At 35.2% G+C, this 12,345-nt stretch overlaps 2 protein-coding genes across 6 annotated transcripts; both read left to right on the top strand.

The window, feature by feature from the left end:
• Positions 1–175: 175 nt before the first annotated feature.
• LOC109021286 lies at positions 176–817 on the top strand. The gene has a single exon (XM_019003894.1). The coding sequence runs from the start codon at positions 176–178 to the stop codon at positions 815–817; it is 642 nt and encodes a 213-aa protein (XP_018859439.1).
• Positions 818–1,610: 793 nt separating this feature from the next.
• Positions 1,611–8,318, top strand: LOC109021285 (O-acyltransferase WSD1-like). 5 transcript variants are annotated; one of them, XM_035686840.1, is made up of 8 exons: positions 1,676–1,988; positions 2,217–2,472; positions 2,548–2,801; positions 6,169–6,235; positions 6,665–6,795; positions 6,973–7,182; positions 7,637–7,774; positions 7,927–8,318. In XM_035686840.1, exons 1-8 carry the CDS (start codon positions 1,782–1,784, stop codon positions 8,095–8,097), a joined length of 1,434 nt encoding a protein of 477 aa, XP_035542733.1. In that variant the 5' UTR covers positions 1,676–1,781; the 3' UTR covers positions 8,098–8,318. The 5 variants fall into 5 exon arrangements, with proteins under 5 accessions (XP_035542732.1, XP_035542735.1, XP_035542733.1 ...); XM_035686839.1 differs by having other exon boundaries at positions 1,611–1,988; positions 2,217–2,801; positions 6,683–6,795; XM_035686838.1 differs by having other exon boundaries at positions 2,217–2,801.
• The last annotated feature ends 4,027 nt before the right edge of the window (positions 8,319–12,345 follow it).

Raw genomic sequence — 12,345 nt, 5'->3', positions numbered from 1 at the left:
TGACGCGTGAGAGAAGAAGAAGAAAAATTGTGTTTCTGGGAGAAGCTATATAATATTGGATCGTGTTTGGGAGAGGCGTGACCCGTAACTCTAGTACCATAAAGAAAACAATTTTGCTACAGGTACCCGCCTTCGGGTACCTATTGTGGACTCGTGTCAACTTTTTCTTAAAACAATGCCCAAGTACTTCTACTTCGTAGCCACCTGGAATTGGTGGTTCCGTTATGCCTTCTCCCACGCCGGCCTCAAGTCCACCACCACCAACCTCGGCGACGGCACCGTCATCCACTGCTGGCTCCCCAAGGCCCACACTCACTCCAAGCCCAATCTCCTCCTCATCCATGGCCTCGGTGCCAACGCAATGTGGCATTGGGGTGATTTCATCTCCTCTCTCATCCCTCATTTCAACGTCTACGTCCCTGACCTAGTCTTCTTCGGGGATTCCTACACGACCCGCCCCGACCGCTCCAGGGCCTTCCAGGCACGCTGCTTAATGGCCCTCATGGAAGCACAGGGGGTGGTAAAGACGACGAGCATCGCTGGTATCAGCTACGGCTGGTTTGTGGCGTACAGTATGGTGGCTCAGTTTAGGGAGAGGGTGGAGCAGGTGGTGCTTTGCTGCGCTGGGGTGAGCATGGAGGATAAGGACTTGGAGGAGGGTATGTTCCTGGTGAGGAGCTTGGATGAGGCCCTGCTGCCGCGGAGTCCCGAGAAGATGAGGGAGTTGATGCACCTCACGTTTGTTAAGCCCAATTACAAGGCCGTGCCCTCTTGCTTTCTCAACAATTTAATCCAAGTAAGTGGTCTTTTATATTGAGACTAGATTCCACAAATTAGAAGTGGAATTTGTATCTCGAGATTACTTCAACGTTGGTTCAAATTTTACAAAAGAAAATTAAGCGAAGAAAATTACAACATTGGGGGGATTTCATCCAAGGTTGTTTGAGGAGCAGCTTGTGGCCACCCATCGTACCTCTGTGGGGGAATCGTCTTCGTAGCAAGCTTGGGAAGCTTGGAGGTGTGAACGGACGAAGATTGGGGTTCGTAGCAGTCTTCCATGGGTGTTTCTGTGTTGAGTTCAGTCCTAATCGTCTAAAGATAGTCTCGTCTTCGTGGGGTCAGTTTCATTTCACAAGTGTTAATAACACTAAGCAGAGAATGGTGCGTTTAACATAGGGTGCAAACGCACTGTTTAAATAAAGCTGACTTGGAACCCGGGTAAGCGGCGTGTCCCCTTATCGGGTGCAAGTAGCTTATTTCTAAAGAAAATAAGGCAAGGATGTGCTCATTTGTTTCTAAATAGCCAGATTTGTACAAGAGTAAAAAAGGAAATAAAACACCCGTTAGTGATATATAGGTAAGGTAGGGTTAATTGGCTATAGCTGTAGAATTTTAAATAGGTATATCTTGATTGAATCAATCGTTGTTTGAGGTAATATTTGTTGCCGTGAAGTTAGGAGTTGTGCTGGAGGCAATATCTGGTGCCGTGAAGTCGGGTTGGTATCTTATCAGTCACAAATTAACATTAATTCTTCAATTCCAAATTAAAGGAAGCAGTTAGCTAGCCATTTATTATGGCCTTCGACAAAAGAGTCGTACGTAATACTTCAACCAAACTCACAATCTAATCCCATTTAAAGGAATACAAGCCCACAATAATATATAGTAAGTACTGAAGTCCCAGCAGGAGATCAAGACGGCAAACAGTTTTTTGAAAGCTTTGTGAAACAAAATTAAACAAAACCATCCACAAAGCTAGAAGAGGGAATTGCAGAAGCAAGATGATGCTGGGTGATCATGTCAAGGCATCAAGAAGCAGTCATGATCACGGGGAGCCACTAAGTCCAGCTGCTCGGTTCTTTCATGCGCCACGCTTTAACGTTTATATCATTGCCATCATGGGGTTCAAGACAAGAATCAATCCTGACGTTGTTAAGGCTGGTTTGGAGCAAACTTTGGTCAAGCATCCTAGATTCTCCAGCAAGATGGTAAGAAATGTATCATACGGCCTGCCCTATAATTTCTTTCTATGCTTCTTAATTCGCTGTATGCATGGGGTTTCTGATCTGCAGCTTAGTCGAAAACCATCGTTTACTTTGATCAATGCCATTAAGTAAACCATGAGGCGAGCGAAGTGGCATTTTGACTTCTACAATTCAATATTCTTAACGTATTTAATGTGTTTCTTCTTATTTCATGAAACCAATTAATTAAAGGTCGTTGATGGCAACAAGTACTGCAAAAATAAAAAATGGACTCAGACGAAAGTAAATCTGGAGGATCATATTATTGTTCCCGAATTGGATCCGAACATAGAGTTTCCTGACAGTTTTGTTGAAGACTACGTGTCAAATGTCACAAGAACTCCCTTAGACCTCTCCAAACCATTATGGGAACTCCACATTCTCAACATCAAAACCTCAGATGCAGAGGCTGTTGGGGTCTTCAGGATTCACCACTCGATGGGCGATGGTGCATCCCTCATATCCCTTCTCCTAGCCTGTACACGGAAAACCTCTGACCCAGAAGCATTGCCTAGTGTTCCAGTGAAAAAACGAGCAGGTTCAACGTTTAATTCGCGGGATGGGTTTTGGTGGTTCTTTTTAGCAATTTGGCTGTTTTTAAGGTTGATTTGGAACACTTTCGAGGATGTCTTGCTGTTTGTGGCGACCATTCTATTTCTGAATGACACGAAAACTCCGATCAAAGGTGCACCCGGGGTTGAGCTGAACGTAAAAAAGTTCGTGCATCGGATAGTCAGCTTGGACGACATAAAGCTCGTGAAGAATGCAATGAACACGGTATGTACGTACATACGTTGGTTCACAACATGAACCCATTTTATGCATGTTCGTCTTAATTAATTAGTTGATTTATTTACTTCTATAACATTTCTTTTTCATTCAAGCTTGCAAAATGGTCCCATGAAGTTGGACATGCACAATTTCATATATGCCATTTATTATACTTTGATTTGGATGCATTCCGATTTCCAACTTCTTTGAATGATATTGTGGGACACGGAGCACTTTTTAATAATGTTGTCAAGAGCTAGCCATGATACAATGACAACGAAACTATATTAATTATTTTACCAGTATATAATAAAAATATTTAAAAAAAAATCAAGCACGTTTAAATAAAATAACAAGTCAGAAAGTTTTAAAATCTTTTAATAAGTGGTACAAAAGTTGTTAAGTAGTAGTATATACCTTTATTAGTTAGGGTAATGATATCTCATACACCATCATTTACTACTGCTTTATATATTATTCAGTTTTTTTTTTCTTTTATATCTTTTTACTCTTTGAATCTAGGATAAAAATCTCAAAACATGAATTTCTTGCATAATCTAAAAGAAAATAAATTTAATTAATTAACGTAATCATGTAAATTAATTAAAAATTAATTCAATTTTATAAAAATTGACTCAAAGAGCAAAAGAAAGTGAATTTTTATAAAATTAAATTTATATTTAATTAATTTACATAATAGTTGATTGAATTTATTTTCTTCAAGATTATGCAAGAATGTCATATCTAGAAATTTTTAATTCAGATTCAAAGAATAAAAGAAAAAAATATAGCTAGATATTAAAAATTTAAAACAGTAGTAAAGGAGGTATAATGTATCGTTACCTTTTAAATATTATAATATCTTTCTTTATTCTCTTTTTATAATAATCATATATTTTCTTAAAATCTACAATTTTCGGACAGTAATATATAATATATTCTTTCAAATTTGTATTAAAATATTTTCTTCCATTTAAACATTTAAGAACAGATAGTTTCCAATTGAAATATTGTTTACTCTAATCATGTTTAACTAAAATACTTGTTTTACATCATTTTATTAAAATATTTAGCATTCCTATTTAAATATGATTTTAGAAAAATAAGAGGAATAGTATATTATGATTAAATATTAGATATTTTACATTTTAAATATTTTTAATTTAAGAGACTTATTTTATTTTATATAAATTTTAGATTGGACTAGTATATATATTATATATATTGGATCCGCTGGCCATTTCTTCAGCCGCCAGCCGTTAATTTACATGATGGATAATGATACCTTCTACAATTTTTTGGCATCCGGATGAGAGTGCCGACCTCAGGGTTCTCAAACTTTGCATCTATTTGGAATTCCAACAAAACTTTGCCCGGGCTCGTTTTGGACTGAAATGCGATAAAAAATTTTGTGAATAGTAATAAGATAATTTGTAAATAGTAGTGAGATAGTTTAAATTGAATATTTTTTTAATTTTAGAAAATAAGAGAAAAAAATTGAATAAAAATATTATAAAATTAAAATATTATTAGAATATAGTTTTAAAAAATATTGTTACAAAATGCAGAAACAAAAAGTCTAAAAAAATAGCAATGATATTTTCTAAACATTTCATTACAATAATAACATATATAAAAGACCTTTGGCATAAGTATAATTGAAACATGACATAACATAACAGAAGCCACATTTAATCCTTGTGTTAGGGTTGTGCAAACCGGCCCCATCGGTAAACCGAGTAAAAACAGAAGTGAAATCTCCTATTTTCAAACTCGATGCACCGAGTGTGTGTACAACAAAGATCCACTCAAAAAACCAATTTGTCTCCAAAATAGGTGCACTCAGAAACAAAGATGTTGGTGCCAACGTAATAACAAAGACAATAATTTTACACCCGTGGTACAAACTAGAAACATAATGTCATGTCAGAGGATTTTTAGATACAATATCATATACAAACAGAGTACTGAGTAGATAAATATCATATAACAGTTTTAGACTTAATATTCACATTTTTATGCAATAGAGAAACATAGTACCAAAAATATTCATGTCTACACGTCATGACAGAAATATTTCATTATATTTCATAAATATTTCATTATATGCCTACACGTCATGGTAGAAAATTATCGAGATTGTTTTCATAACAAAATATGCAAGTTTTTCACAATAACAATCTTAGACATTTTTTTGTTTTTACAAAGTCTAATATAGGAGCACCGCTGACCTAACTTTTGAAATATACCATCTAAGCCTTGAGTCCGAACAGTAGCAGTATCATAACCTAACCAAATCACCACCAGTATATTAATAACTCATAACACATTTAAACCCACATAAATAACGAAATTTAGTCTGGACTACAGCTCAATTAGAACCAACTCTTGAGCCTATAAACAAGCCATTCAACATCTAATCCACTTGGTGCCTCAGGTTTATAATGGCCCAAGGAGGATATGTCCCAAAAAATACAACTCCACCGATAATCAACCCACCCTCCTTGAATTTCAGTTCTTATAATCCATCAAAAGCCCCACATGACAATACAAATTCACTACCCGAACATATTTGTATACCGAATTCAAGGTCGCAAACCGCTTACTCCTATGTCCATGATATCTCAAATCCAACCTCCACTCAAACCAATACGATTACACAAATTTCACAAACAAAGTCTTAATCCACAAAATTTCTCAACCGTCCGAAAAATTTAACAACCCAAGTTAGCCTTAAATGGACCAACAATTACACGATAGCGAGAGATCTGAAAACACTTACCACAAGGAAGTGAGGTAGAGCAACAGGATTTTGAGGGCAAGGTGGTGGCGTTCAAAAGGAGGGTTCAACGAAGCAAGGCGGCATGGCTGGACAAGGTGTGGCGACCTCTACTAGTCACAATGGCTAGCTTCGTATGAAGAGAGAAAGAGAGGCCTTCTTATGGCATGTGGTGGTCAGGAAGAGAGGCAGGGAGATGCGACCATTGGGCAGAGACAAAGAGAGGAGTGAGAGAGAGAGAGAGAGAGAGAGAGGGACGAAGTGACTTACCAATAGCGGTGCGACACAAACTTCGAATTGCTCAAATTTATGATTACTAAAACTTTAAGTTAGTTATATAATATAAACATATGTAAAAAAGTTTAAATATATTTGCAATAAATTCCAAAGTAAACACCACCTGATCTCTCTCCAAAACCACACTAGGATGACTATTATAAGTTGTTTTATTGTAAGAATATTGTTTCAAGCTGCGAATGATGCTTAATTGTCAATTGATAGGCATTTCTTTATGCACTTTCTTGATACAATCCTACCAAATAAATAAAGCTTTTGTTTTTTTCATAATTTTGATCATGTGGATGAATTTTACAGACTGTAAACGATGTTGTTGTTGGACTAACTCAAGCTGGCCTATCGAGATATCTGAATCATAGATATAGTAAGTTTCCAACAATTCCATAGACGATCATTTTGTGATATCTTAATATATTGTTTAACCTCATTCATGCTGATCATGGCATTTTTAATTGAAAAGTCCCCATTTGCACTTCTGCTCAAGCAATTATGCATGGGTACTCAAAAATATCATGTTTAGTTGTTGCTATAATTCCCAAAGGAAGTAGCTCTTATCTTCTAGGAAAATAAAAGCAGTTTCCTAGTAATGATATTTATCGTATGTCTTCTAATTATATGATATTAATTAAATGCTTAACTGATAAGTTGTCAATCATTGATTCCGTAAGAGAAAATAATAAGATCACAATGACACTCACAATGATGATTAATAGTATTTTTCAATATGCATATATATCATCATGTATAAGCTACCGACCAGCATTAATGCTTATCCCTAATGCATATAATATAGTTCACTCATCATGTACAGGTGGTGAGGAGCAGAAAGATGGACGAGTGAAGGAAAGCAATAGCAATATCCCCAAAGGTATCCGCCTTAGGACAGTCATTCTCGTCAATCTCAGAAAATCTGCAGGAATACAGGTAAATTATCTTTATGTAATAGTTTGGAAAATATAGCTTCATCATCCCAATATGCCTTAATTAATGCTACAACATTCAATCCAAACTCTAAAAAAAAGTACAAACTCTAAATTACATGACTAAGCATCAAATCATCATGCCTCTAATAGAAAAAAAAAATTAATTTTAATTAAACAGGATATGGCTGATATGATGGCTAAGGGGTCGAAAATTAGGTGGGGCAATGTGATCGGATATTTGTTCCTCCCATTCACCATTGCTTTGCAAGACGACCCATTGGATTATGTTCGGAAAGCAAAGGCCATCATTGATAGAAAAAAGCTCTCACTTGAACCTATATTCACAAGTACGTGTCTTGGGTTAGTATTCAGAACATTTGGAACCAAGGTAAGTACGTACATTATATATACGATCGATCTCCTTAGACCAAACACTTCAGTTTTATAACTCAAGCTAGTTATTGTCAAATTATAAATTATTACCAAGGGATTAATTAATCATATCCAAATTCAAGTGAAGCATTATATAATCCCATATAAGTAATTCATCACTTACATACATAATTTTGGAAGCTTGTGCGGACCCTTTGTAAAAAGTAGGCCAATCTCATTAAAGAAAAGTAATTTTTTTTATACTTTTTTATTATAGGGTTCACATTTTTACAAATAGATTGCATGAGGCTTGTATATTGAGATTTGTACAAATCATTATTAAAAAAAAAATGAGTATATCAATATTGCAAGAAAAAAAAAATGTTTATCATCACTTGAGATCAACATGACAAGCTGCTGAATAATGTCATAAATTATTTTTAAATGCATGCATCATGGATATATAACAGGTTCCTGCTGCTATAATACGCCGAGCATTCTCCAATATAACAATGGCTACTTCCGGAGTGATTGGTCCGCAAGAAGAAATTAGCTTTTATGGCCATCCAATTGCTTACCTTGCTCCTACTGTTTATGGGCCCCCAATTGTAAGTTATCCAAATAATACGTGAAAGCCAATGTGCTGAGTGAGTGCACATGATGAATTGAAGCAAAAGTCTTTGAAGTCCAAACCCGTGGCTTACAATTAATCGATCCTAAGTCTTTGTTCTTATACGTTTTTCTCCTTTTTGATTTGCAGTCACTGGTTGTCCATTTTCAAAGTTATGTGAACAAGATGACTATTTCTTTATCAGTTGACCCAAGTGTGATTCCTGATCCTCACGAGCTCTGCAACGATATAGAAGAATCACTCAAACTCGTTCGAGATGCTGCAATCAACAAAGGACTCGTCAAGCTGGATGTTGTTTAAAAATTGATCTTGCCATTCCAGAAGATATTCAAAATTTGGCCTGACAACTTTTTAATATGATATGATATGATCTATAATTAATAGTTCAAATGAAAAAATCCGCTCAAGTGGGAGCGATAAATAAAGGATTTTAATAACTGGTAGTGTGCTAAGTGTGTTAAAAAAATGTGGGTTAAATAGATTTTCTCTAAATAAAGTGGGCCTAGACATTTTTTTGGTCATTATTGTTGCATGAAATATTTATATGGATATAAATAAATATTGTAAGACTTATTTAATACATAAGTAACTGGCTCAAAAGTTATTTCATCTTCAATATTCAAACTTTCACTACAATTTCCCTCTTCAAAATTTTATATATTTAAAAAAAAAAAACAGTTATCTCTTCCACGGTTTCACTTCATTGGGATAGGTATCGTAAATCGGTGTAGGGTTTCATCCTATGGAAGAATGTTCCTCTTCAAAGTAATCTTCCTCAAAGTAGTAACCCCACTGGACGTTAGACAACAAATCAACGAAACCTTCAGTCTGCAAAGTGCTAAGAGATTCTGGTATGTCAACTCTTAAAACTAGGTCTTCATGTATTTCCTCCACAATGTAACCATCAACGGATTTCATTCCCTACCTCAACTCCAGACTTCAGGACGACTAGGGATAGAGCTTATTCAATCTCCAGATGAGAAGCTTTTGTTTTATCATTTGTACAATGAGCTATGAGAGGCCATGAGAGACTATAAAATACTTCCATTTATTGTGAATTTGTACCCGAAATGACCCATGGATGTAAGCTCGATGTCAAACTACGTAAATCTGTATGTCTTGTTCTCTACCTATATTTGTTGTATTTAGCTTCTATTTACTGCAATGGACATACGTACGGACACCGTACCGCAGTTCTGAACTGCCATCGTCAGCCCCAAACTACAATAATCGAAGTCCGAACCCACGATTGTTGGCCAAAGATGACTTATTTTTCCACTTCAACCTGTTCTTGCAAAAAAGACTTCAACAAACTAAGAAAATGATGTAATTTAGATTATAACATGAAAAAGACAATTTTTTGAAATTAGCATACATAATACTATTAACTTAACATCTCTCCTCTCTCACACCTGATCGCTCGCCGTTTATGATTGCATTATTTGCCGGTTGACTTATCCAGAATCTCCTCCAACAGGAATCACCTTCAAGTAATTAAAGGAAATTAATGTATATATGCTTAGATTTCACATTTTCATTTTTTGCTTTTGAAATTGAAGTTATTACTCTTGCAATATTGGGTGGTCAATTTTGGTTAGAACATTTTTCTTTCAGAAGTTCCTAGCTAGATCTTGCTTTTGTCATTTTTTATTTATTTTTTAAATATTAAAAAATATTAAAAAATACATGTGAGGAAAAAAAAATCTAATTAGTACTACCGGTAGCTCCAACGGGAGTTGGGAAAGGTGGGCGTAGACCGCGTCAAGTTTGGGGGGTAAGATGAGAATTTTATATTTTATTTTGTGTTTAAAATATTATGTTTTAATATTATTATTGTTTTGTGATTTGAAAAATGTGTATTGAGATTTGAAAAAGTTGAATTATTTATTATATTTTATGTAAAAATTTAAAAAATATGTAATGATGAAATAAGATGAAATGAGAAACGTTATTATTGAGAGATTACTGTAACTAAGCCTCTTATTTTTTTCAAAGGAAGTTAAGTGGTTATCACAAACATTTCTTTAAAATATTGTTTACTCGAATCATGTTTAACTAAAATACTTGTTTTATATCATTTTATTAAAAATATATTTAGCATTCCTAGTTAAATATGATTTTAGTAAAATAGGAAGAATAGTAAATTATGATTAAATATTAGATATTTTACACTCTAAATATTTTTAATTTAAGAGACTTATTTTATTTTATCTATAAATTCTAGATTGGACTACTAGTATATATATTATATTGTATCCGCTGGCCATTTCTTCAGCCGCCAGCCGTTTACATGATGGATAATGATACCTTATACAATTTTTTGGCATCCAGCTGAGAGTGCTGATCTCAGTGTTATCAAACTTTGCATCTATTTAGAATTCCAACAAAACTTTGCCCCTATGGTTAATTTAAAGAATGAGATGAGATGAAAAATTTATAAATAATAATAAAATAATTTATAAATAATAGTGAGGAGATAGTTTGAATTGAGTATTTTTGAAATTTTGAGAAATGAGAGAGAAAAAATTGAATAAAAAATATTGTAAACTTAAAATATTATTAGAATATCATCTTAAAAAAATATTGTTACAGAATGCTAAAACAAATAGTCTAAAAAAATAGCAATAATATTTTCTAAACATTTCATTACAATAATAATATATACAAATGACCTTTGGCATAAGTATAATTGCAACATCGACATAACATAATAGATACCATGTGTAATCCTTGTGGCAGGGTTGTGCAAACCCCATCGGTGCACCTAGTGTGCGTACAAGAAAGACCCACGCAAAAAACTACTTTGTCTCCAAAGTAAGTGCACCCAAAAACAAAAATGTCGGTGCCTATATAATAACAAAGGCAACAATTTTACACCCTTGCTACAAAGCTGAAGCAGAATTTCATGCTAAAGGGTTTTTAGATACAATATCATATAATAATAGACTACTGAACAGATAAATATCATATAAAAGTTTTAGACTTTATATTCGCATTTTTATGCAGTAGAGAAACATAGTATTAAAAATATTCATGTCTACACGTTATGATAGAAATATTTCATTTTATTTCTTAAATATCGAGAGTAGGGCAGAAAATGACTGAGATTGTTTTCATAACAATATATGCAAGTTTTTCACAAATTCAGTCTTAGACATTTTTTTTTTTTAACAAAGTCTAGTATTGGAGCACTGCTTACCTAACTTTTGAAATATACTATCTAAGCCTTGAGTCCGAGCAGTAGCAGAATCATTACCTAATCCAAATCACCACCGATGTATTAATAACTCATAGTGGAGAGGATATCTCAATCGGTTAGCCCCTAAGATGGGCCTAGGCCCTTCCCAATGATTAAAGTTGTTATCATAACCGAGAAGCCTAGCCCGGTGCAAAGGAAACCAACCAATGGCCAGTAACGACTCGATAAGCTAATACCGACGGGATAGTTATCTAGTCAATGGTAAGAGATAAATGAGGTTATTATTTGAATCTGCTAAGAGATAATTCTCACCTCTAAATTTGAATTTAAATAAAGGATGACCACTATCCGTAAGGGAACAAAGATTGCTCACAAGAGCTCTATATAAAGGAAAAATCTAGGTAAGTAAAGGGATCGGATTATTGTTATTACCATTATTATCCTCAATGGAGCTATACGACGGCTGGAAGGATCCCGTGGAGCACCTTGAGACTTTCAAAGCTCATATGGCGCTTCACGGTTTCCTGGGGGAAATAGTGTGTAGAGGTTTCCCCTTAACTCTAAAGGGGTTGGCGAAAGGAAGGTTTGGCGCACTACAGCCAAACTCGATAGAGAGTTTCGAAGAGCTGGGTCGACAGTTTTTGATCCAGTTCATGGCAAGTAGAAAGCGCAAAAGACCCGTCGCATACCTGTTGATTGTCAAACAATGGGAGGATGAAAGTATGAAAGCATATTTAACACCCATCGATAAAGAAAAGATGACGCCTGATGACCAAGACAAGAAAATCATGCTAGCAGCACTGTTAGGAGGTGTTTGGCCAAGGAGCCCTTTTACAGCCGAACTGGCCCTAAAAACCCCATCCACTTTACGAGAGTTCATGGACAGGGCTGATGATTTTGTTAATACTGAAGACACCTTGATCGCCCTGACCACCCAACCATAAAGAATGAGCGAACGGGAAGCGAACGGGAAACGAAAGGAGGACAGAGGAAAGATCAAGATGGAGGACAAAAGGCGAAGAGGGACCAACAAGAATTAAGGCGGGATAATAATGTAAGAATGCATAATGGCGGTTATGTACACTATTCAGAAAAAACAAAGGAAGAAGAACCGGTTGAGAACGATAGACAAACTGAGAAGTACTGCACTTTTCATAAAACAAGGGAACACAGAACCGAGGACTGTTACAACCTCAAACCAAAAGTAGAAGAGATGAGGAAAATGGCGAGTTACAACGATTGATCGCCCAAAACATGACCCCCCCACGGCGAACAAACGAAAGGAAAAATGAGCACAAGAAGAGAATAAGTAAAGGCGACGAGAATCATCGAAAAGGGAGAGGAGGTCA

Source organism: Juglans regia, chromosome 16 (genome assembly GCF_001411555.2).
Source record: "Juglans regia cultivar Chandler chromosome 16, Walnut 2.0, whole genome shotgun sequence".
Taxonomy (NCBI): domain Eukaryota; kingdom Viridiplantae; phylum Streptophyta; class Magnoliopsida; order Fagales; family Juglandaceae; genus Juglans; species Juglans regia.
This window is presented reverse-complemented; position numbering and strand designations above follow the sequence as displayed.

Excerpts from the sequence above, each read along its gene's own strand:
- LOC109021285 (XM_035686838.1), top strand. The coding sequence starts at position 1,782 with ATGATGCTGGGTGATCATGTCAAGGCATCAAGAAGCAGTCATGATCAC. Across the intron at positions 2,802-6,168 it reads TGAAGAATGCAATGAACACG|ACTGTAAACGATGTTGTTGT; the intron begins GTATGTACGTAC and ends TGAATTTTACAG. Across the intron at positions 7,183-7,636 it reads TCAGAACATTTGGAACCAAG|GTTCCTGCTGCTATAATACG; the intron begins GTAAGTACGTAC and ends GATATATAACAG.
- LOC109021286 (XM_019003894.1), top strand. The coding sequence starts at position 176 with ATGCCCAAGTACTTCTACTTCGTAGCCACCTGGAATTGGTGGTTCCGT.